We start from the raw sequence: 25,798 nt of genomic DNA on the forward strand, positions 1-25,798 counted from the left end.
GGTATAAATTGGCCAAGAATATCAAAGCAGAGTAGAGAGCAAATGTTCACATCCTCTGTTCACAGAAATCTGGCCATCGGTAATTTGCATAAAGCTGTTAAAAGAAGCATTTATCCCAGGATCAACCCTGATTTGACACACACTCCTTATGTTACCCGAGGCTGCCCACACAAGAGGAGAAGGCCAGTCTAGACACCAAGAAATGTCCACCAACTGGTTGGTCAGCTTCACTATACAGAACTTTCTTAAGATTCTAGACTCTATCAGGATGTGGGCAACAGATTTTTAATTACTATGTGTGGGATCGCTTCTTACAGATGCTCAGCGGGACCCAGGATGTAATGCTGGAGGTCAAACAGCCAAGAGCGCCCTAGGTAGGGCAAAGCTCGCGGCAGACACCTGTTCCTGGTGCTTTTTGGGGTTGGGAAGGGCTCAACAGGTCATGCCCGCGGGGTGCAGCAGCGGGGTCTCTTTACTGGAGGTGCTCTGTGCGCCACGGTGCTGCTGTCAAGGCTGGAGGCTACCAAGAGCGAGCTCCCAGCTTCTGCTCACTTGGTCTGGAATGGGTTAAGTGCGGAGGCGCAGGAGCTGTTGCGGGCAGGCGCCGGGCACCGCGCACACTAGATCCACGGAGGGCTAGCTCAGCTGCAGCCTCTGCCGGAAGACCCCCAAGCCGTAGGTGGCAGGCGGGGACAGCGAGGTGCACGCGCGCCCCGGCCGTGGGCGGCCTCCCAGCTCGCGCTCCCTCCAAGTGCAGGGCATACTCAGTCGCTGCCAACCCGGAGGTTGGCACGCGTGCGGAGGAGCCCGGCGCGTTCCCGGCATCGGGAAAGCGCACAGAATCGCAGCGCTCGCACAGGTGCGTGGAAGGTTCGCTCGCCCCGGGGGCGCTCACACAGGTGCGCGTGAATGGTCGCGTGCGCATGCGCGTCACACACCCCACGCCCCCCGGCCAGGCTGCGCGTCCTGGGCTCGGGTGGGTTTGCAGGGGTGGAGGGAGAGCGGCGAGCTGCGAGCGGTGAGGTAGGGGCCCGGGCGCGGCCTGCGGGACTCCTGGAGGATGGAGGGCCTTGTGGGTGGTAGGCAGGGACGCTGCTCTTGGAGGGAAGTGGGGACTGGGGGTTCGGAGGACCGGATTGATCCAAGAAAAAAAGCACCGGGCGTGGCGTGGGAGGACGACAGGCGACAGTGAGTCGCCTGCACGGGCCCCTCCCTGGCATGGGTCTGGCCGCTCCCCTCCTGCTGCCTGTGACACTGGGTTCTTTATGGGGGGGGGGGTGCAGCTCAGGGACTGGGCGCTAGCTAGCTCGGAAAGTGGACATGATTTGGCGGACCCGGACGGGGACCCCCTAGGCAGACTCTTGACGCCACGGGTAGTCTGCGGGACGCGTGGGCCACGCACAGCTACAGTATTCGTTCGGGGAGCCTCGGCTCGTAGAGCCAGACAGTGGGTCAGGGATGCCTGGTGGCCTGCGCGGGTACGTGCCTGACAGCACGGTGGGGAGGGGATGGAAGGAGGAAAGCGCGCTGCATTTAAATTAGGATTGAGTGCGCGGTTCGCCTTCATCCTGGGAAGAGGCTGGGAGTGGAGCCCAAGCCTTCCTGGAACCTTGCCAGCCCCGCTGTGCGGCTGGGACAACCCCTTCCAGGGCAGCCAACCCCCTCCAGGGCGGTGGGGGCAGGTCCTGCCGAGTTCCTCTCGGTTGGCCCTCTGCACCTGTAGCATTAGACCGGAGAGTTTTCACTCCAACATTATTTAGCTTTCCTAAAGAAGCACTTCTTTCCCCAGCCTGCTACAGTCTAGTCCAGGGATAGAAAGAATGAGCTCTTTTCCCTCCTCTAGCTCCACTCGGGAGCTTATCTTGAAGTTCCCAGCATCTTTCAACACCGAGTGACTAGTCCTTGGTTCCCCGTGGGTTCCCAGCACCCTACTCCTAACCACTGAATTACTCAGTCTCTAATTAGTAACCCTCACCGCTGTCAATGGCGCCCTTAAGCCTTTCATCCTAAGGGTTCCTATTATTAGACCCCCACCCCCACCCCAAGCCCTGCCAGGCAGAAAGGAGCTTTCCTGGGTACCGGGTACCCGGAGTTGCTGGGAAAAAACCGCGTCCCCACACTGACTGACTAGGCGCTCCAACGCTCCCTTCCGGTGTAACTCGGCTAAGGTCCTGATGAGATAAAAAGAATTCAGAGCTTTTCATATCAACTACTAGAAATGGCTCATCATATCATTAGAAAAATACAGAGGAAAGATACTTAAAATGTTTTGTTTACCGTCTGTAAGGTCGTCTCTGGTTTACGAGTTGGGAGAGAGCATTAAATGTGCTTTTCTGTACGAGCCCTTCCCAGCTACACCAGTTTGGGGGCCATTACGCCCTATGTCTAGATCGGTGGGTCACAGGCTGGGTCACATCATCACTTTGTTCTCCCGCGCGGGTGGTGGTCTCTAGTGGGGTATGTTCAGTACAGTCCCAGCATGAACAAAGACTGTCTCTCTCCTTGCAATGCCTTTTGCCAGCACTCCATCTAGGCTCATATTTCAGATGTTTCCTAAACACCATGGCATAGATTACTGTGTAATAACAGCTCGGTGCAAATCTGGATCCACTTAGGCAGTTGCACTGATTCTCTGGACCGCCCTGCATTGAGGCTGTGGTCAGAACAGACTGTGTCAGCTGAGAGTCGGGACTGCCTGGAGCAGAGCAGGCTGCCTCCAGTGGAAACCAGCCCAGTCTCCCATGAGCCCCTGTAATCCAGGGATATTTGTCCTGCTCTGGAAGCCACGGACTCACTAACAGCCTTGGTTTCTAGCTTTTCTCTTGAATTGATTGTGGTGTATACACCGAGTGTTAGTACCAGCAAATGTTTGGAGAACACTTACAGTGAGCAACTTTTATAATAAAATGCAAACTTCTAGGAGTTTACACTTTGGAAACATTCTGGCTCCTGGGAGACATAGTATCATAATTAAATATTGCCTTGGAAACCGAAGCTACCTCGAGTCCTGGCAGTACTGTTCAAATGGCTGAGCAGTCTTTCCTTTCAGGGATGTTGTCTGCTGAGAGCACAGCACAGTCTTTGATGCTAGGTACAGAATTCTCTGTAACAGAACTGGTCTCCCTACCTGTGTATCTTAGACTCAAAATGAGAGAAAGATATGAAGCATTTCCTCCCAATACTTGTGTAACATCTCTGAAGGGAATGTATATATTCCCATGAGTATACATAATGGAGGCTTCTTGTGTAGCAAGGGGATTGGTATGTTGTATCAGCAGTGGCTTCATGTGCAAAGGCCCTGTGGTATAAAACGGATCACTAGAGAGGGCCAGAGAGGAGCCCTTGGAGAGCCTGCCTTGGGTCTGTGGTTTCATTTCAGTCCATGTATATCGATGAAGCTGGTCATTGGGAGACTGGGTGGCGTTGCATGTGGCTCAGTTTTACAGACCTGAGATATTGAATCAAAGGGATATCCTGAAGTTAGACAGTGTGGGCAAGATGTTGCATAAATAAAAAGCACTGCGTCTGGGATCTCTGAGCCACATTCAGCTTTTGCTGGTATGGCGGTCGGTCTCTACACAGGATTGGACAAATGCACTTGTCAGTGTAACCATTTAAAACACACATCCTGTAAGACTGAGCCTCCATTTACTTCCCACCACCATAGGATGTGGTCCTCAATGCTAGCATCAAGACTCCTGTTCAGATCCTCAGGGCAGAGAAAACTCAGCCTTGAACAATAACACTCATTTATTTTTGCTTTCATTCATGTAGTCTCAGGGGTGGCATGCCTGCCAATCAGTGCCAAATATGGCAGCCGGAAGGCGGGGCTTGAGTCACGAAAAGCTGCTCTTCACTTCTGGCATGACTGGACAGAGGCAGCTAGACCTCTTGGTTATGTCTATGTGCTGGCTTCTTCCCTGGGGAGTGGTAGGCTGTAAGGAGCACGTCCTAAGAAAGAGTCCTGCAGAATCTGCGCCACTTTTCCCGGAGGAGCCTTTAAAGTCACTGTGCATTCTCACCACAGTCCTGGCCTGCTGACTGATGGAGGAGATAAAGCTCACCACTCGAGGTGCTCTGTCATCTCATACACCAGGGAGAGTAAGAAGTGGGCCACATCTAAGAGGTATCTTTGGAAAGTATCGCTTGTCACAGTCTGGCCTCCAGCTGCTAATTCGACCCCCACCCCCACCGGAGATAAGGGTAGAAAATCTCAATCAATACCTCACACTCTTGTGGGGTCAGAGTTTAATTACTGGGTGAAGGAGCTGCCTTGGGCCTGAGCCTTCCTATTCATTTGAAGGACTATCCACCAAAAAGGGAAGATGTTTGCCTGACACCCACAGGTGCCACAGTGGATACAGCACAGGGTCATTGTGGGTTATGTCAGCATTCCTCAAACAGTCATGGGACATGAGTGTCTGTGTGCAAGAGTGTGTGTGTACACGCACATGCACGTGTGTGCATACACATGTATGGGAATGTGTGTGTGCATGCATGTGTGCATGTGTGTGCGAGCACGCATGCACACACGCATGAGAGAGAGAGAGAGAGAGAGAGAGAGAGAGAGAGAGAGAGAGAGAGAGAAAGAGAGAAACTAGTGCTGTGACCAAAAAACACCTGCCAAGCAGTCTAAGGGGAAAGGGATTTATTCTGGCTCAGGATTTGATCCATGGACCACCATGGCAGCAAGAACATGAAGTGATTGGGTCGCATTCAGTCCAGAAGCAGGGAGAGGATGAACGTTGGCTCGGCATGCTTCCTTCAATTTTAGCATGAAGATGGTGCCTCCCACATTCGGGGTGGTTCTTCCCTTCAGAGGTGTGTATTCTAGATGATTCCAAATCCAGTCAGGTTGACAATGAAGGTAGCCCATGACAAAGCCCCCACTGGTAGGGCAGCTCAGCAGGCAGGGCCTCCAGGTCCTGAGCTCTGAATGTGATTGTTCTCCAGGACTTATTGAGGCATGGTCCTGCTTTACCGTTTGGGTAAAGAGTCTCCCCTGAAAGGCTGTCCTGGAGGCTCGGTTCCCCATGACATGTACTTGGTCATTTGGAGGTTGGTGATGCTCCCGTGCAAACTCTGTAGGGCTTGGTTCATCGTGAGTGCACGCTCGTGTGTGTGTGTGTGTGTGTGTGTGTGTGTGTGTGTGTGTGTGTCTTGTATAAGCACCACTTACCCTGTGCTCTCGGGCATTCCTTGAAGCAGCACCAAGTACTGTGCCAGAAGCCATGCAGACGACGGCCAGTGCCATGTCCTTGGACTTGCACATCCTCAGAGATAAATAGCTTTCTATGTTTTATAAACTTCCCAGCTCAGGTGTTTAGGTACAATCACAGGAAGTGTGTTGGCGTACCACAAAGAGCTGGCGGTGCAGTGTGAGCCCGGAGGCTGGGTTCTCTCTCCCTCAGACACCTCCATCTCCTTCTCCTAAGCTGTGGGCTGACCAGGTAAGGCGCTCATCAGAGAACAGAGGACATCTGGATTTATTCAGTCTGATGACTTGTGCTGGTCTTGTCTCAAAAGTGCTCCGGGTTACAGTCGACTGGTGTCGGACCACACATCTAGATAGTGTGGCACACCTGTGGGAATGATAAAAGTAAGCGTTTCCCCATCTCTTGGTGGGAAAGGCATTGAGAGGTAGATAGGCCCCCTTCTCACAGTTACCCTGAGATAACCAGGCACAAGCCAGCAGGACCTCTGTCCTACCCTACAGCACCATCAGAGCCTACAGTGCTGCTTCATCTTGTACTGCACTTTTGTCCTTTCGCCGGAGCTAGCTACATCTCACCCTATCCAATTCGCCATTGTTTTAAAATTCCCGGAGTTTGCAGCAGCCTCTGGGGATCCATGCGCTGGGGCTCTGCCGGGAAGGAGCTGCAGAGCCCTGTGCTTCTCTTCCCTATTTTCCAACTCAGTGAGGTAGGATTGCGGTAACTGCAGAGCAGACACCTACAGTAGACTTCCTAAACACCAGAGTTTAAGGGAGGGCACAAAGAGAAGGACAAACCACCAAATGCCAAAGGAAAGGCGAGAGGAAATCTTACCCACCGGTGCTCACCTCATGCATAACGGCGGCTAAATTCTCCCACAAAAGCGCATGACAGCTATTATCCAGATAAGATTCAACTAATGCTGCCTGTGAGGGACAGGCTTCGCTGCTAAGGGTAATGCATGAAGTGAGGCGGCAGAGAGTTCTACTGTGTGAAAGGACCCACAGGACCATGGGTGGCTGTGCTTGTGTCCAATGGAACAAGCTATCTCAGGACCTTTACGGCCAGACAAAGGCGCCCTGTGCTGCAGAAGCATATGCAATGATGGTAATTAGGACAGTAGTCTTAATCAGGGGTACTGTTGCCGATCAAAAGCGACTTGGGGAGGGAAGGGACTTATTCGATTTACACTTCTGCATCACTTACTGTTCATCATTGAAGGAGGTCAGGAGCTCAAGAGACAGGAACCTTGCTCATGCATAGGCCATGGAGGAGTGCTGCTTACTGGCTTGCTCCTCACGGCTCGCTCAGCCTGCTTACAGAACCCAGGGCCACCAGCTCAGGCTGGCACCACCCACAAAGGGCTGGGTCCTTTCCACCAATTATTAATGAAAATGCTCTACGGGCTGGCGTCCATCCCCATCTTACGAAGACATATTCTCTGTCGAAGTTCCCTCCTTTGATGACTGTAGCGTGTGTCAAGTTGACATAAAGCCAGACAGCGCAAATAGCAACGACAATAGTAATACAGAGATCGGTTTATCAGACAGGCAGTGTTAAGTTGCTGGACTCACTTGTTATTGGAGCTAGGTGTTGATGGGAAGGCTGACAGAGCAGGCAGCTGGCATGGCAAGGTGCCCAGAGCTAGCAGGGACCTGCTGGAGACCACTGCTTACCTTGGTTAACTTCTGTGCCCTCCTTATCCCAAAGGAGAGGGAGGGACACCTGGAACTCTACCTTAAGACTCAGCCTGTTCTTTTGCACGTCCTGCCTATCTTGCTGAGTTCTCTGCTGCTATCTGATATCTACTATCTGTTCTTAGAAGTGCCCAGAATATGTTCTCAGGCCTGAGGAAGTTCCTGTATAAATGAAAAGTGCCTTTGTAATCCTCCTGAGACCCTCTTAGAGAGGTGGTGTTGATGTCTACAGGCAGGCTACCAGCGGGAGCTGGAAGGGTATTGGGCCGCCATCCGTGTGACCTTTGGCCCCAGTGGGAGGTAATCCTAACTGCATAGTCCCCTTGGGACCCTGTGCTGAGGTTGTAAAACAGTCCCTCCATTCCTCACACTTTACCCTTGTCTGGTCCACTCGGGAAGTTCCCTGCTCCCAGAGGGTATCAGTGCTGGAGTGTAGGGAGAGGCCACACCAGTCACAGCAGATGTGCAGCCTCACCATTCCAGGGTGGCCAGGAAGTCTTGCCAAGCCCTGGTCCAAGTGGGAGCTCCTGAATGTGCTAGGGAGGCAGCCTTTAAACCTGCACATCAGGAAAAATGAAATAAAGATGAACGCTGGCCACCCCTGAGAAGCCGGCGAGGGTGGAGACATCTGGAGTTAGTGGTTCCAGCTCATCTCAGGGCCTGATTGTAGGCAGATATTGCATCTGCAGGTGTCTCCACCTCTCAGGTCCTTGGTACAGGAAGTGGCCTTCTTGTTCTTACCTATCAGGCCACAGGTTCTGATGTCCTCTTCCACAGTGATGGTTAAACTATGCCAATTTAAGAGAAATTTATGCCCAGCTCTGCTCTGCTTCACATCCAAGTCACCTAGTTACCTAGACTGTCATGTGACCACGCCAGGTGCCCCACCTCGGTCTTCCTGTTCGATATTATCAGTTCTAGCCCTCCTCTTCCTGACATCCGAACAGGAAGTGTGGCTTTGCACACTAACTGTGATGAAAAGACTCATGTTTTCCCTTTGGACCCGAAGCAGTTAACGCTTGCTGTTCGGGCTGAACAGGAAGCTCCAGTGTTCCATCACATCCTATGTTTGAGAACTGAGCAGAGAGTTCTCATGATGTAGGCACAGTGGGTGAGAAGAGCCATGAGGCTGGAGGCTGGCTGGGGGCTCCGGTCTGGTTTAAGTTTTCCCCAGCCGTGTTCCACTGGCTGGAAACACACACACAGTTTGGGATTTGCCTATGCTTGGGCAGCCCACATCCCGCTACCACTGTGTGACCTTGCCCAGGTTTTACTCCTATAAACCCAAGAGCTTAGAACTTCAGAAATCACGCCCTGAGAGTGTTCCTTTCGATTTCCTGTGTTTCATTTGCCTAGAACACAAGTAGCCCCATCAGTCACTCACCTGTCACGCCCAAGAACATGGAGTCCAACCGAGTCCAGTTGCCTGGTGACAGTATTCCTTTGTCTGGGTTTCGCACCATGCGTTTAGTGTAGGCTGGCTTACTCCACTGGAAAGTCTCCCACTGACTTATTCAGAGCCACAAATTATAAACTAAAAAGACTTTGGATAAACATCAAGTGTCAAGAAAGGAAGCGCCCCTGTTCCTGAGATCGAACGTTATTGCTGGGCCTTTGATGTTCACCCATTCCGAGAAACCCCACAGTACCGAGAAACGCCCCTGTACTTCACAAGTGTGTGCTGCACAAAAGACCCATCCTGCCCTCCTTCCTGTGTTTTCCCCTTTATAAATGGTAGGCAGCACTTTTATATTTTATAAAGTATATAAATGGCATTATAGCATGACATCCAGAAAACTTTAAAAAGTTGGACTTATGTTTGTGGGATTCACACTGCATGGCTTGTGCAGATTTTAGTTTGTTGATTTGAAGGTTAAGTTAGCAGTGTTGCAAAAGAGAATCAAAATCCTTTATCTTTTGTCCACATCTGAAAGGACTAAGCAGGCACCCTCCCCCCTTCAAAGCATCAGCTGGTTTCCTTCTTTGAAAGCCACTGATGGTCCTGCTTAGAACCAAGGTGACAGAACTCTGTGGCCACTCAAGATCCTGCTTCCCCACTGGCTCCTGAGGCTCCCTACAGCTCCGCTTACCACTCTCCTGGGGAACCAGACTCACTCCCACAAGCCTTACCCCCTGAGGCTCCCTCTGGCTCCAGAGTAAATTCCATATTGTCTGAGAGCATCACCTGACCTGGAAGTCAGGTTCTGTCATGACATCCCAGGTCTTGTGTCCCCTCTTAGCGGATCATGGCATCTGATTCTATTGGAACATGTGCTGGCTCCGTTTGTCTCCTCCTGATACAGTTCGTGGGGCTGAGGACTAACCAGTGTCTTGCCCCATTCTGGTGTTCCTTCCTGTTGTGCAGGGCACATGGCAGGTGCTCAGGTGCATCCATGAATCCTGACCAATAAGTGTTTTCCAGTGCTGAAGTCAGTCAGAACCTGAGGAGATGGTTGGAAAAGCTGCAGGTTCATCGGCCCAGCTGGTCTTTATGACACTATGACTGGCAAAACATTCAGTTTTGGTTTTGGGGTCACAGAAGAGGTGACAATCAGGCTGACCGACCCAGACATTGCCAGGGATTGGATGTCACAGCTATAAATGTGAGGCAGACTTACAGTCCGTGCCCCTTTCCCCCAGGTCTTAGTGATTCTGGGTGTTTGTGCTCTGTATTTCTCCAGCTTTCTTTGAGTCACCAAGAAGGGCAAACACTTAGGATTTCAGGATATTCTGTAAGGAACACAAGACCTAGGACGTCATGATAGAACCTGACTTCCAGGTCAGGTGATGCTCTCAGAGAATATGAAATTTCTCTGAAATAACTCAGTGTCATGAGTTAGCTCACATGGGCTTGGTAACTAAGGACTAGGAATGCCAGCTGCCTCAGCTGTCCTCGCCAAGGCCACCCGCAGACTGGGCAGGGACAGTTGCGGAGCACTGCTGGGCTTTGTCCGATCCTTTGAGACCATGCACCTAATACCTCTGAGCACAGGACGTTTCCTGTCTGAAGACTGTGGTAGCTAGCTGTTCTGCTAGTCCCCTGCGAGCTTGTGTTGGTGGCCACGGCTGTGGGAGCATACCTGATGGGTGCTGGTGGTATGCAGCGCCCAGACCTCAGATGCCTGCAAACCAGATAAAGCAGGTTTGGGACCAGGCCCAGTCTAGTGTTCTCTCTCTCTCTCTCTCTCTCTCTCTCTCTCTCTCTCTCTCTCTCTCTCTCTCTCTCTTTCCATTTCTTAGATCATTTTACTTGCATGTTACACACACACATACACACACACACACACACCCCAACCAGGGAAAGTTTCCCCTTAGTCCCAGCTTAAAGCCTACTGGGGAAAAATGCTTTCTTTGGTGCCGCCCTAAGCCTACCATCAAGTCTCTCATGACCTCAAGGTCTACGCTGAGCTTGCCATAACGTGGTAGCAAACATAGTTCTGTGACTAGCATTCCATCGGGGCCAAAGGGACAATAAAAGGTCAGAATGTACTAGACTCAGTGCTTCTATTCTAGAGCTGAGATAACCAGTCGGGATGTCAACTTCCTGGAGTCCCAGCTCACAAGGGACAAGTGTGCAAGGCTTGTGCAACAGCAGCAGGGGCACCTTAGACACACTCAGGCTGCACCGTGTCAGCCAGCTCTAGCTCGTGAGCCCAGAGGCACCTGTAGATCCTGAGTTGTCTGTCCACAGCGATTTGACTTTGGGCGTGGATGGCTTTAAAGCCATCTCCCCTGTGAAAAGTGCTCTCTCAGCATCACACTTTCTCAGAGAATGCTGACATCCTTGGAGTTCAGCTGCACCCGTGAGCTTCTGAGAACTCCAACCTTGGCACTGGCCAGTGAGTCAGAGAGCTGGAGAAGAGCCCCTACCCCAATCACCAGCCTCCTTGCTTGTACAGTGGGAGTTGAGATTCCTGTTTCTTGGGTTTGGGGTGTTTGGCATTGTCCCTGCATACAGTTCTCTTCATATCAGTTGTTCTGCATGTCAGTGGCTCTTCAGTGACTGTGGCCAGGCAGGGGGATAAAAGGGGAGTGGAGAAACCTATGAGAGCTCAGATGGTGGCGTTAGAACAGTTAGGGATGAGCGTTTGGGAGAGGAATTTAAATATTGTGCTTTAAAAACAAACAAACAAACAAACAAACAAAAAACCAAAAAAAAAAAAAAAAAAACTTCACAAAGCTACGACCAAGCTTCACTGTCCTAGTTTTGATACATCTGAGACTTTCAAGATACGGCTTTTATGCTCTAAAATCTGCAAATGGTATCATTACAAAAAAGCAAAGAGGTTTATTTCTTTGAATATGGAAACACGTTGGGTGTGATAGCATACACCTGTAAATCCCAGCACTAGGGAAGCAAGAAGGTCTCTAGCTTGAGGCCAGGCATGGCTGAGTGGTAGGGTAAAGTTCAGCATGGGCTGTAGAGTACAATTCTGTCTCAGGGGAGGAAAAAAAAAAAGGAGGGTTCAGTGTAGTTATTATCCACAAGAGGCTGAGGTCTGCTTCACCAGCAAACAGTACGGTCACCAACTCTGTGAGAGGCCTGTCATCTCTCACATACATCATAGGGTATGTTGTGCGTTGTATGCTTCGGGACATTTTTATATGGGTGCTTTATGATCTATTTTTTCATATCCCTCGTTAATGAAAGGTCTCAGGTTTCAGGGTCCTGGGGTGGTGGGGGTGGGGGCACTGAATGGCTTGTCCTTTCAAGCAAGAGATTTATTAGCTATTAATGTCGTAGACATACAGTATGGCAGGGCGTATAAAAAGTTCAGACCTGTGTGTCTAACAAGGGGCCCCTCAGAGGTTTCAGAGTGCGTGAGGGTCCTATGCCACGTAGCTGATGAGCAGCTTACAGGACACCCTTGTTGTCGAGTTGACTCCTGATTGCTCTGTCCATCGGAAAGTCAGGATTATAGGTTCAAGGAAAGTCAGAGTGTGGTGCCTGTCATTCGTTGTAGGAACTGTGAGGAAAAACAGGGGATGATGGTGATGGGCTGCTGGATCTGAACGTGGCCTCTGTAACTCTACCCACACACAACAGTTAACATGAACTCAGCTCCTTGCTGGGGTAGACAGATTACAGTGATCTTCCTCTTTCTGAGTGTCACGTCTTCATGAGTGAGATGAAGATGCATAGCATCAGTACCACGCGAGCGTCAAATAATCCTACATCGGCATCCTCTGGCTGTTGTACCTGAGGCCAGCTGTGGTTGGCCCAGGTACCGTGGAACATGGGCTTTTAAGAATTTTGGCTCACAGGAGAATGGAGGTTGCTAAACAAAGCTGCCTGCCCTGATATAACACACCTCACATCGTTGCATGGAGCACCATCTTGCACTTGTGGACACACACTATCGATCTCAAGAGCTGCTGCAAGGGGGAAGGCTCTGGTGGGTGCTGGTGGGTAGAGGGGAAAATGTGTAGAGAGTGGAAAGATACTGTCCTGCGTCTTCTGGCCCAAGGAGCCAGGTTGCATTTATTGGCTCTTGACTATGGAGCACCAGGTGTGGGGAGCAAAGATACTTTCCTCAGGGAGCTTGTGGTCTTATAGGTGTGGGGGACATAGTCGTGATGTGGGAGAGACAGAGGGGAGGTTGGTCTTTACATGATATCATTGAAGTTTGCTTCAGGTTTGTAAGCCCATCAACAAACTTATAGTGGGTTGGCTGTAATAAGCTGAAAGGATTTTTTTTTTAAATAACTGGAATTCTAGTGAAGCATGGCATTTAATTTGGAATAAACTGATGCCCACATTAAACATATAGCCCAGTGTCCACATTGGGAAGTCACACACTATCCGATGCTTTGGATTCATATAAATGGTAAATAAATGAACAAACAGAAACTTAGAGTTGTTTACACACTTTTAAGGTCTAAAAGGTCATACTCTCACAGAGAAAATGTCGTGCAAATTGTATATAATTAAGTCTTGCTGTCGTGCATGTTTTCCTGACTAGGTAAGGAGGCTTTCTTTACCACCCGTTCCCCTCCCCAAGCTTCTGCAAGGTCCTGCCTGTTCAAGCTGCCTCACTGAGAAGAGTCTGTCCTAAGGTCAAGAGCAGGCTTCCAGGGCTTCAGTTACTGCAGCAGAATTGTGAGAGCACTCTGCTGGACACTCCAAGGAATTCCTCAGCCCAGAGCCAACCACAAAGCAGGGAAATTTCCACTTTCAAACCTCCGTCTGGTTTAGAATTTCATGGGAATGGTCTGAGTCTTTCTCTTTATTCTGTTTGCTTAAACTTTCACAAGTTCTTAAGGCTGGGATAGCTTACAGTTAACACTCTGATATCAACGTGGCTATTCCAATTCAACAGCTAACGTTGCTTCCCTGATGGCTCTACACAAGGACAGGAGGGAAGTGGGTTCACGCCAGTGTCAGCTTAGTCACTCATTCCCACAGACAGGCTGTCAGGAAGCCATACCTGGGGCTTCTGGGCTGGCTGCTCTGTTTCCAGTTTAAGCCTCTGTAATGGGTGCCTTGCTCCTATGGGGAAGTTTGATATCCCCCAACTCTTCTTTGAGATGGAGAACTGTGCAGTCAACCTGAGCTCCCAGCTGAGGTCACTAGAGTTTCAAAGTGTGACCCTGGCTCTGCTGCAGGACAGCGTGATTGTCAGGTTGCTAGTAGCCTGTTCAGAGCCAGTTTCATACAGTCATGGTTGACAGGTTTTGCTGCATTCGTAGGGTGTGTGCTGCTGGCTGTCATGAGGTGACAGGAGCAGAGTGAGGCTTACAGCGGGGTCATGCTCAGACCACAGGACTCAGCCTGCCCACCCTGCTGTCTGTGCAGAGGGCAGCGTGGGACACCGAGGGGTTCAGTGCGATACTATTAAAGACATACTCTGGAAATGCGCTTCCCCAAGGCATGATGGTGCTGTTTGTTTTGGGACTAAGGGCACTGTCTTAGTTAGGATTTTACTGCTGTCAGCAGACACCATGACCAAAACAACTCTTAAAAAGAACATTTAATTGGGGCTGGCTTACAGGTTCAGGGGTTCAGTTAATTATCATCAAGCTATGCTGCATGGCAGCATCCAGGCAGGTATGGTGCAGGAGGAGCTGAGAGTTCTACATCTTTATCTGAAGTCTGCTAGCACAAAACTGGCTTCCAGACAGCTAGGATGAGGCCGATGTCCACAGTGACACACCTACTCTGACAAGGTCATACCTCCTAATAGAGCCACTCCCTGGGCAAGCATATACAAACCATCACAGATGTTAAGAACACATTGAACATGCTTTTGGAGGTAACTGAGTTTCCTTTCCCTGAATGGGTAGGAGGAGCTAGAGTCAGTTGATCCCAGACCTAGTGAATAGAGACAGGTTCCATAGGTGTGGGCCAGACCATACCTTTGCCTTAGCATAGCTTAGGTGTGTACACTCTGCTCACTTATTGAACCTTCTTTCAGGCTTCATACTTTCTCCAGGATCTTTAAACAGCCAATCCCAAGCTTCCCTTTTAGAGTCTTCTGTTGCTTGGTTCCCCTCTCAGGCTTTGAAGGAACATAAAGATACCATGGTCTTATCATCTGCACATTCCAGGGACTGTCAAGCCAGGGAGCCTGGTCATTCTGAGACCACTCCCCAGGTCAGACAGCTTTCTAAGGTTGATGGTCTGCGGTCTCTCCCAGAGGTAGTGTGAAGAAGGCCCGGCTTCTGCTCATACAGTGAGGTTTCCAGACATTTCCACAGGAGACACAGTATGTCCTGCTTCTGACTTCCATTGCCTTCAGTGGCTAAGCCCAGAGGAGAAGCTTGACAGCCTTTGGGCTGCTGGTGCACCTCTCTGTTTGCAGTCACCCTCACATCCTCATTGCTATGGGCCAGCAAGCCCTTCTGTTCCCTGGACTGACAGAGCTGGGTGGAAGCTTCACTGGGGTGGTCACAGATCATCCAGAGAACATCACGACCTGTGTCCTCCTCCGTGGAGTCCTCTGACCCAAGGTTTCAGGTTCACAAGCTCCCCTAAGGTTACATCTCTGGAGGCTCTTACTACAGTGCACGGGGGGTGTGGGGGGTGGGACATGCCACATGAAACAGATCTGGAATGAAGGGAACTGAACGTCTCCAAGTTCTGTGATAAACATCAGTGGCAGAGTGGCTGGAGTTGCTGGGTGTGGGTGGGCATGCTTCACCCTACATACTTCTATGTTATCTTCTTCACTATAAGGAATACCCGATAAACAAGGGAAGAGTGTTGTTTGGGTCTGCTGCTTAAAAGGGTCATGGTCCATTATATGTGGTAGGTGTGACAGCATGGTCGATTACATGTGGTAGGTGTGACAGCACGGGCTTCGTCTATGGGGGTGACAGTCTGCCCAGGGTTTGTCATGTCCTGGCAGATGAGAAAGCAGAAAACTAGGTGGGCGAGGGGTGGGCTATAACCCTTGAGCCATAGCCCCAGCTCCTAAACAGATGCATACACACACACACACACACACACACACTCGGATAGCAAGGAATGTGGCCCAAATCAAATTCATAACTTAAACCATGAGGGTTTATAAAAAACTTTTAGGGGGTGGGTTAATGTGACTGTGCAGGTCTCCCCAAGGAACTCCGTAGATGCCAACATCCTGTCTCAGTGTCAAAAGTTTGGGCATACCCTCTCCTTCAGGCATCCAGTCACCTCCAGCAGCAGCACTGGCTGGGAACCCTGTGTTTACACGTAAGCCGGAGAGGGGCAGGTCACACTCGAACCATCTCAGCACTTGTGTAATGGTGTGTGTGTAGAGCAGGTTATGACACATGTAAGGAGAGCACCTGAATGCGTCTTCTCCCTTGCCTAGGGGGACAAGTGATTCTCTACATAAGTGTCAGGCCGAGCCGGCTCTGCTCTTCCTAGTCAACCTCTTCAGAAGGCTAGAATACAGCTGGACCACAACAACCTGCCCCTCAGATCGCCAGCAAGGCAGAGGCCAGTGTGTGCCAGGGCAGGAGAACTCCGCCTAGTGTTCTTAGGGATTCAGACACCCACCCATACCTTCTTTGGTTGCCTTCATGCTATTTGGCAGTTGCCTTTCTGAGGAAGAGACTTGATTGCAATAATGACCACACAGGGGTAGCAGGTGGAGCCTCAGGGAGCATGAACTGGGTTCTTTTTAGTCCTGCGCCTGGAGGAAGGCTGAGTGATTATGTATTCCCTGTCCACCAAACTCCAGTGGTGATCAGACACGTGGCCACCAGACTAGGGTGCTAACTGCAACTGGCGGAGGGCCTGGGTTTTAAAAGCGTTTCACTCAACAATGAAACTCAAATCTTCCCTCTTTCCTTCTGCAGACAGGAGCAAGAATGTGGAGAGTGATGTGGGAAACCTGACGTGGAAGGAAGCAGCAGAGGCTCCAGATGACAAATGAGGAAAACCTGGGCACACACAGTAACTGCCTTTCCAGACACTCGCCCATAGGTGGAGTGGTTTCCTAGGTGATCCGTGTGGGCTTGAAGCTGCCACCCTGATTCAGACAGCCTCAGCTGAATTCTGGGCTGCATAACTGGAGTCTGTAGAACAGAGCTGAAGCTAAGGATTTAAATGTGGTCACCGTCCCTGGAGGATTTGTTGGTCCTGGGTCTACAGTACTGTGATACAAGGTGACTCAGTGGGTTCACACAGAGTCCAAGGAAGGGCATGCTGTGGACCAGACACACTTAACCTCAGTTCTCCAAAGGAGCAACACAAGGGAGCCTCAGCTCAGGTCTGTCGGATGTGCAAACTGCAAAAAAAACAAAACAAAGCAAAGCAAAAACCCCAAAACCCTTGTTGCTACCAGGCTGGGTCACCTCCGCCCCAACGGATATAGCCTGAGTTGAGGTTCCTCTTTCGAAAGTTCAGAGAGTTGGGCGAGTCCTCCTCACAAGAGAGGAGAGTGGGAAGGGCAAGGTGGGAGTGGCGTGATCAGGGGGTGGACATATGTGAAATCTGATCCGGTGCCAAGGAAAGGGTATGTGCTGCCAGAGACCCCAGGGCAAACCTCAGACTTCACCAGGCATGTCTAGCTCCTGAGCTGGCCGACTGCACACAACACAACCCACTCATGGAGAACTCGGTGGCGCCTTTCGTCCTCTACTCGGGGACTGAGCCTAGGACTCCTGGAGAGGACAGCCTCCCTCTGCCAGCCGAGGAAGAGGGCGCTGCGTCCACAGCGCAGACACCCTGCAGTCTCAGCGCCTCATTGTGCTTCAGCTCCGGGGACGACTCCCCGCCGCAGTCTCGCGCCTCTGCCGCGGAGGGCTCCGAAGCCTCTCCGCCTTCTCTCCGCAGCGACCTGCGTGTGGTGGAGACGCAGTGGGATGTCAGCAGCGCCGCGTCCCCAGAGTCCCCGGAGGAGTGCGCGCGCCCGGAAGAGCCCGCGTCGCCGGAGGATCCCCCTTCCCGACACGAGCACGCGCGTCCCGTGGAACTCGAGTCTTTGGACGAGCTTGGGGAGCCCGTGCCTGTGCCGCCCGGGGTCGGGTCGGTGCACGGAGAACCCGACCTGGTCATCGAGGTGGCCGGTCGCCGACTACGGGCGCATAAGGCGGTGCTGGCCGCACGCAGCGACTACTTCCGCGCGCGCGCATCCCGGGACGTGCTGCGGGTGCAAGGCGTGAGCTTCACTGCCCTGCGGCTACTGCTGGCCGACGCATACAGCGGGCGCATGGCGGGCGTGCGGCCCGACAACGTGGCCGAGGTGGTGGCCGGCGCGCGCCGCCTCCAGCTGCCCGGCGCTGCGCAGCGCGCCACCGAGGCCATGGCGCCGCAGCTGAGCCTGGACAACTGCTACGAGGTGCTGAGCGCAGGCAAGCGGCAGCGGCTGACCGAGCTGCGCGACGCCGCCTACCGCTTCATGAGCGACCACTACCTGGAGGTGCTGCGCGAGCCCGCCGTATTCGGCCGCCTGTCCGGTGCAGAACGCGATCTGCTGCTGCGGCGCCGCCTGTGTACCGGCCGCGCTTGTCTGCTGGCCGCTGCGCTCGGGACAACCGGGGAGCGCTCTGGCAGTCGACCGCAGAGCCCGTCCGGGGACGCAGAGTCGCGCGGGGACGCGGCCGTTTATTGCTACCAGGCGGAGGCCGGGGAGTGGCGCGAGCTGACCCGGCTGCCCGAGGGCGCGCCAGCGCGCGGCTGCGGCCTCTGCGTGCTCTTCAACTACCTCTTCCTGGCGGGCGGTGTGGCTCCTGCGGGTCCCGATGGCCGCGCGCGCCCGTCGGACCAGGTGTATTGCTACAACCCGGTCACCGACTCCTGGAGTACTGTGCGGCCGCTGCGCCAGGCACGCTCGCAGGTGCAGCTGCTGGCCCTGGACGGCCACCTGTATGCCGTGGGTGGCGAGTGCCTGCTCAGCGTGGAGCGCTACGACCCGCGAGCTGACCGATGGACGGCGGTGGCCCCGCTTCCCCGTGGCGCCTTCGCAGTGGCCCACGAGGCTGCCACCTGTAACGGAGAGATTTATGTGTCCGGGGGCTCACTCTTCTACCGCCTGCTCAAGTACGACCCCCGGCGCGACGAGTGGCAGGAGTGCCCATGCAGCAGCAGCCGAGAGCGCTCTGCCGACATGGTGGCCCTCGACGGCTTCCTCTATCGCTTTGACCTGTGTGGGAGCCGTGGGGAAGCTCAGGCTGCAGTCGGTTCAGGTGGCGGGGTCAGCGTTTTCCGCTACCATTGCCTGGCCAAGCAATGGAGCCAATGTGCTGTACACCTGAGGCCCCCTGGCGCACCCGCAGGCCTCCAGCCCTTTCGTTGTGTTGCCCTGGATGGTACCATCTACTGTGTGAGCCGCGCCGGGACCTGGCGTTTCGTGCCTTCTCAGGACACCGAGGCTGGCAGCGATATGGGACCTGGTGGCAGCTTTGAGCCCGAGCCCCTGGGATCCCCCCTGGATGTCCGGGGCGTACTCTTTCCATTTGTACTCAACCTGCCTGAGAAGCCGGACCGCGGGGAGCAGGGTGCAGTCTAGGACAGGATCGGCTGGGCAGCTCCACTGTCCAGCATTTGAGGGGACGGGGGTGCTCAAAAGAGTGGGCTAGCCCCCAAACCCCCAGTGGGGGAGGAAGGGCAAAGATGTCTCAGGAATAGAGGAAGCAGAAAGGCCAGGCTGCTGGCCATAGTGCATCATGCAAACGCTTTGAGAGTAAAAGAAGCTTCGCTGGCTCTGAAGACATTTTCCCAATGCTGTTTTAAGCCCCGCTTTGCCGTGCTGGATTCTGCTCTTGCTTCGCTTGTTTAGTGAGGGGTTCATAGTTTAAAGTGTGGGAAGATACAGATAAGCCCATCCCTAAGGGAAGAGGTAGAAGAGGCCACAGATAAAGTAGGATGCAGGTGCGGACTCAGGTGTAATGAGGAGCCTGTCCAGTCCCCTCCTTACCAGTGAATGCAAGACTCTCAAACCTGAATGGGGTCCTAAAAGTAGGCTAGGTATCCTTGCAACAGCAGAGAAAAGGCCAAACCCCGCTAGGAGGTTTAAAATGATAACTTATACGATCTGCGTGAGACCCAAAACGTTCACCCAGTGGTTTGCAAGTTTTTTGTAGGCTCAACTTCAAAAAGTAATTTGTCAAGTACTGAAGGCGAATCACTTGACCAGTCGAATTGCCTTTGTTAATGGTAATGTTAGCAAGCAGCATGCTGAACCGGAGAGGACAGGAAGCAAGGGTGGAAAGACCTCAGGTCAGGAGGCTCTGGTAGCTCTGCGTGCTCACCTACTTTCCTGTCTTAGAATGAACTAGGGCATTTTTCCCCCCTCTCCCTAGAACAAGGAAGTTAAAATCATGTTTTGACAGTTGCATGCTCTGAACTCTCTGCTTGGTGATGTTTTGAATGTATCTTCTGTGATTCCAATGATGGAGATGAATTTACAACCATCTCGAAGGTGGTGTGTGTGGGGTGGGGTGATATGGAGGAGGAAAAGGAGAAACACCTGAGTTTTGAGTGTAGTTTAGCAAGTAAGTGACATTTAACTTCCAAAGTTACCCTACTAGAGTCGGAAGGAGACTCATACTTAGACACGGTTGCAAGGACCAAAACCAAGTCCGTTCATTTTCTCCCATGTGTCAGGATGTTGTGCATTTGAGAATACACAGGCAGGGCTTCCCATTTATAAACAAGTTAAGGGCAAAATATGTGCTCCCAGATAACTGGTTTAGATCCCATAGCTAGCCCACTGATTTATAACAGTGGGGCTCCTAAGCATTCGGAGTTTCTGGAACATAGAGGAAACTTCGCATCCACCCTGTCATCTCCATGGAAACCGTTAGCTGGGGGGTGGGGTTGGGGAGGTGGGGGTGGGAACTAGGTTAAGCTTTATAGCCTGCTCTGAAAGGTCACAGTGGAGTGTGTTTGGAAACAGCCAGCTCGGGTCTCCTGCGTGACCCTGGGGGGATGGAGTTTATAGTTCCTGTTTGTATGTTCTGGCCTCTCTGTGCTTGTCCGTGGTTACCCATAAACCAAGGGAATGTCTTGGCAACTCGGTTAATCATCTTAAGAAAAAGAGGCTTCCCATTGCCTGGTTTTATTGGTCTTTGTGAGGGGTGTCCTGGAGAAAGGCTTGCAGACAAGCAAAGGGAGGCAGAGCAAAGGGAGACACCCCGTCATTCCTCAAGCACCAGGCTTATAGAATTCTATCATGTGACTCTTGCCTGAGAAGCCATTCCTCTGAAATTCGAGTTTGGGATGACATGTCCCTAGAGAGGACAGATGTACATCAGACAGACAAGTCTTCTGCGCGCATCATGCCCCACAGAACACAAACAAAACCCAAGGAAGTCAAAAGGATAAATATATCTATTTACGGATCATGAAAGAACATTAGTTTGCTGATTACAAATAGAGGTGTGGCCGACTTGTTCTTTTTGAGAACATATAAAATATCTTGTGCCCTGTTTGTAAACAGTGGTCCCCCCATTGCAAACAAATGCTACAGGCCCTGGCACATCTCAGCAACCATGCATTTTGTTTCTGGGATCTGGAACCACCCATCTGTCTTAGATTCATTGCTCCTTGATATAAGCAACTTAAGGGAGAGAGGGTTTATTCTGGCTCAGAGTTCAGGTTACAGTCCACCAAGCTGTAGAAGTCCTAGGGCAGGACCTTGAGGGAGCAGGTGCTACTGTGGCCTGCAGACAAGAGACAGCATTTAATGCATAATGCCTGTGATGATCTGTATGTGGTTGGCCCAGGGAGTGGCACTATTAGGAGGTGTGGCCTTATTGGAATGGGTAGTCACTGTGGGCATGGTCTTAAGACCCTCATCCCAGCTGCCTGGAAGCCAGTCTTCTAGCAGCCTCTAGGTGAAGATGTAGAACTCTCAGCTCCTCCTGCACCGTGCCTGCCTGGATGCTGCCATGCACCCACATTGATGACAAAGCACTGAGCCTCTGAACCTGTAAGCCAGCCCCAGTTAAATGTGGTCCTTATAAGACTTGCCTTGGCCATGGTGTCTGCTCACAACAGTGAAGCCCTAACTAAGACACTGCTGCTCAGCTCAGCTCCCTGTCTCCATTTCCAGGACCCAGTCAGGAAATGCTGCTACCATAGCGAGCAGCTCTTTCCCTTCTAATTAATGTAATCAAGGCAACTCCTCACAGGCATGCTCAGAGACCTATGTTAACACCCACCTTTGCCCCCACAACAAGTGGGAGTGAATTTGTTAAGGTGTTAGTTTGGTAGTGAGGGGAGTGAGCTTTGCCGAGATGTGGCTCCAGTGTGTGAACCAGGTAGGTGCTTCCTACACATGGGTCCCATTCTGCCTCTTAACTCCACCTAGGAGTTTGGTTGGCATGAGCACAGATCTGACCGTGGGCTAAGAGTCAAATAAGGCTAACGTGCTTGGGACACCCATTCTCAGTTCTGGGGACATTAACCCTTGTACAGAGCCACCCCAAGTGTTTGAAAGGACAGTGCCATCTTAAGGAGTAAATGATTGACAAGACACACAAAGATTGACCTTCTGTTTGGTTGACGGGTGATTACATTTATATTGCCAAGATTTGTTTGGAAGCTTAGCAACAAGCTAATGTTTCTCGATTTTATTTTTCTTTCTGTTTTGTTCTTTGGCATGGGACAAGCCCCACCTCTAGTGCAGACACTTGGCAGCTCGGCCGACTTGAAATGTGCTTCTGCTTCTAAGGAAACGATGGCAGAGGTTTCTTCTACTCTAAGGGAAGTGAGTGCTGGGGAATCTTGCTGGCTGCTTATTTTCTTACTTGTATCAGTTTTGTTATATGGAGGGTGGGAGATGGGGGGGAAACGATGTCCCTCTAGTCCTGGTGGTGTCTGTGTGACCTGTTAGCAAACATTGTCCAGTGCTGAAACGGAGTACCTCAGAAGGGTGCACTGTTCTCTGCTGAAGTCACGGTAGAGTCAGGACATGATGGTTCGGAATGTCTCGTTGGCAGATGTGAGCCCAATAGCTCTTTGGTGTAGTGTTTTCTCTTTAGGCTTACAGAGAGTTTTCATTTTCATATTCAGTTTTTTTTAATGTCCCCATTTCTTTTGCAATATTATTCACAAGAAGGTAATGACTCCAACTGAACGCGGAACTCTTGCCGGCGCTCCGGGTGCATCTGTGTTTATCCAAGCAGACACGTCATGGATGCTTGGCCCACATCCATGAAGAGGGCCGCACCTCAAGATGCTGAAGGACCTGGCGGGAAACAGGTCTTGGCAGCAGCCTCACCTGGCTTTGCAGCCAGGCTTGGGTTGAAGTCAAAGTCTATGCGTATTCCAATGTGCGTGATGTTGTACTCCCCCACTCCGTCATGCTCGGTAAAGCTCTGACTAGTACCTACTACTAACTAGTACCCATATGCCTCCATTTACTAAACATCAGCACCTGTTTGAGGCAAAGTTGGGCCAGCTGTTTCTGGGTGTGCAGTTAGAGTGCTGACGCTTGAGTTTCACCCTAGGCACAAATGCTGTAAAACCTTGTATGTTTGTCACCCATGCCAAGACAAAATAAACCATGCGGAAACTGCCAGTGCTCCTGAAATGTTGCTGTGTTCTTTTCTCTCTGCCTGCCCTCTACCCCCAGAATGACAGGTATGGTGTATACCAGTAATAACTGGGTTCTAATGAGCCTCAAGGCACCTAGGGTTTTGTTACTGCAGCCAGCTGCCGGTGGATGCTGAGGTTTCCTCCATCTCTCCGTCAGCTTCAGGATGTTCGTGACCTCCATGTTTTTACCTGTCTTGACTGGTAGCCAGGTCACAGCCTAACCCTGCCCTGGTCACTTGAGAGGCTGAGGTTATGGAACCATGAAGGCTATATGTGGTATTGTAATATCCTCGAGGCTGCCAGAAACCAAGGTGTGCTCATTGTATGCCACTCTAGGCCAAAGGACACATAGAGGGTTGGGGTGTTCAGGACAAAGTGAGAGTGGGCCAAACTAGGCCTTTGCTGTGACTCCCGTAGGTGACAGGCAGAGCATAACACTCATTGTTGACAAGTGTCACTGATTCTAGGTTCTGGGTTTTGAGGGGTTATCTCTGATTTCCTGGCTCTGTCTGGTCTTTGGGGTCCTCTCTGAATTCTTGGCTCTGGGTTCTGGGCAGTTCAGAGTGTAGGGAGCATAGTTTTGCATCTGAAAGTCAGAGAAGGGTGTGGGTGGGTTGGTCTGTCTGAGGGACATTCTAGCCAAACCCCGTGCTGTTGTTCCTAGGAACTGATTCAGGAGGAAGGGGGTGTCTCTCACCAGCAGCAAGTCCTAGCATGTCAAAACATCTTAGAACAGAAAACACAAGATATAGTCACATGGTCAACCACACCTCTTGGAGAGGTTCATGGGGAACTAGAAATGTCTTGGCGGTCCTTGGCATCCTCTGTCCTTGTGAGCATCGCTTGAGTCCACTAGGATTCCACAGTTGGGACTCGGGGCCTCCTACATCACATGGCTTTCTGACACCCCCAAAATAAACCAAGACAGTCTCGGCAGTTGAGAAGAGGGGACTCCACTGAATGATGGGGGTTGGGCGCGGGATCCAGCCGAGCAGAGGGGACAGGAAGAGCTGAGGAGAACCAGATGTGCAGAGCAGACTCAGCCAAACACAGGACCTGGGTATGGTTTAACCAATTTAAGCTTATCTCCGACAAGCTTACAAGTAAATGAGACTCAGACTATAGTGATTTTATTTGCCTTTGACAATTATCTGACCACCCCTCATATACTCTTCTAACTGCTGGCCTGGCTACCTCCCTAGCAGTGTATCCCAGATACTTGCTGTTTCTCTTGGCCACAGGCTCATGATCCATCTCCCGTCATAGAGGCTTTCTCCTTCCCTCTCCTTCCTCCTCCTCCTGGTCTCTCTCCTCCAACCAGGTCACTCCAAACCCACTCATCTCTATTCCCTCTGGTAATTGGCTGTAGCCAATTTTATTTAACCAATAGTGTTAAATCAAGGGACAAGATTTACACAACAGAAGTTTGTAAATGTGATAAGTCACTTGTAGGTCTTGAACTTTGGGTATAGAATTTAGCATTAGGATACATAGAAAGATACTGAACCCCAACACCTGGGGGATCACAGATGATTATATGTATTTGGGGCACCCCAATGCATGGGTATTGCTTACAGAGACTGGGCAGGAAGTTGTGAAGGCGGCTGAAGCAGGCGAGCTTAGCTAGTCCTGGGCTGGGGCCACTGAGAAGGGAAGCCCAAATCCTTACCCACAAAGCATGCTCTTTGGAGAGGTAGAAGCCAAGGTTAGCCTAGCATGGAGGGTGGGTCCCCCTATCCCTTCCTAATAGTGGGGAAAGGAGTGGATCACAAGGAGGGGCTGGAGTATGACTGGAGCCCTCTTACTAGAGAGGGGTGAAAGTCTTGGACTCTAGGGGAGCACGCTTGATCTTAGGGACATGTGTGAATGTGATGGCAGGAACACCCAGAGTCTGCTGGAGCTTTGAGGGCACACTGCGTGTTTTCCCCAGGGTCTGAAGTATCAGAGCGTTAAAATGAATTCACAGAATTCAGAAAATGAGGTTCCAGGTATGTGAGGCACATGAGCCTTGACTTCAGTTCGTTGTTCCAGCTCCAGTCCTTACCGTTTACATCAGGATGGTTGAAACACAATGGGTCGCTCTTAACTCCCTGTATCTGTTTCAAGCTTCTTACATTTAAAATGACATCTGGGTGCTTAGGTAATGGCTGGATGCTCACCTTGCTAACACAGGCCAAGATGATGGTTCCATCAGCAGATTGCACTTAAGAGAACACACACACACACACACACAGAGGGAGGGGGCATCTAGCTGAAGGCTATTCCTGCCTACTCTCCCCACATCCCACTCAGCTCCTGGCCCTGCGTATTTGAGTTGAGGTGGTGCCAAATTCAGTGAGAGGATTTATGTTTCTAGAGAGGCTGAGGAAATCCCATGCCAAGGGTGTCTCCGAACTGAGGCCAGTCCCTGGAAGCCACGTGAAGGAGAGAATCAACCCAATGGTGCTGCCCTCTGGCTACTAACGTGACCATCACTACACAAGGGGGATACAAATAGTAGTCAATAACAGATATTAACAAGACAGGCTCTTAAAAGAGTGGAAGGTGATCATCCTTTTAGTAAGTTTACTCTTTTTGTGTGTTGAGCTGCATTCATAGCTATTCTGGGGCACCTTGACTGCAAGTTGGGCATCCCCGAGTATAACTGTTTGCCCATGAATTCCATGTTAACCTTGGTTGTGCGGCCTGACAGGGTTGTTCTATTTTTCTTTTGTGGCATAATGATTATCTAAAATATGGAGCAGCAAGTCTGTAAACTTGAACAACCAGAAAAAAACCCCACTGCTTCTTTCAAAGGACTTCCTGGGATCTATGAGGTCAAGAACTGAATAGCCACCCCTCTGCCACGCGGAACATTTATATTGAAAATGCTCCTTGGCCTTTGAGCCTTCTGTCAGCACACCCCAACCCCACCC

The 25,798-nt window shown here is 51.3% G+C and overlaps 1 protein-coding gene and 1 long non-coding RNA gene across 7 annotated transcripts; one reads left to right on the plus strand and one right to left on the minus strand.

Moving 5' to 3' along the window:
- Positions 1-275: 275 nt before the first annotated feature.
- On the minus strand, positions 276-11,142 carry 5830468F06Rik. 2 transcript variants are annotated; one of them, XR_003947516.1, is made up of 2 exons: positions 6,420-11,142; positions 276-5,582 (listed from the first exon to the last, which is right to left on the minus strand). It is a non-coding gene; the product is annotated as an RIKEN cDNA 5830468F06 gene (long non-coding RNA). The 2 variants fall into 2 exon arrangements; XR_003947515.1 differs by having other exon boundaries at positions 8,295-8,560.
- Positions 570-22,878, plus strand: Kbtbd11 (kelch repeat and BTB (POZ) domain containing 11). 5 transcript variants are annotated; one of them, XR_870083.2, is made up of 3 exons: positions 739-1,023; positions 16,196-22,053; positions 22,402-22,878. XR_870083.2 is itself a non-coding variant. In NM_029116.2 (2 exons), the coding sequence occupies exon 2, from the start codon at positions 16,948-16,950 to the stop codon at positions 18,847-18,849; it is 1,902 nt and encodes a 633-aa protein (NP_083392.1). In that variant the 5' UTR covers positions 570-859; positions 16,196-16,947; the 3' UTR covers positions 18,850-22,878. The 5 variants fall into 5 exon arrangements, 3 of the variants coding, with proteins under 3 accessions (NP_083392.1, XP_006508978.1, XP_006508979.1); XR_870084.2 differs by having other exon boundaries at positions 22,405-22,878; NM_029116.2 differs by having other exon boundaries at positions 570-859; positions 16,196-22,878.
- The last annotated feature ends 2,920 nt before the right edge of the window (positions 22,879-25,798 follow it).

This window comes from Mus musculus, chromosome 8, assembly GCF_000001635.26.
Source record: "Mus musculus strain C57BL/6J chromosome 8, GRCm38.p6 C57BL/6J".
In the NCBI taxonomy this organism is placed as follows: Eukaryota; Metazoa; Chordata; class Mammalia; order Rodentia; family Muridae; genus Mus; species Mus musculus.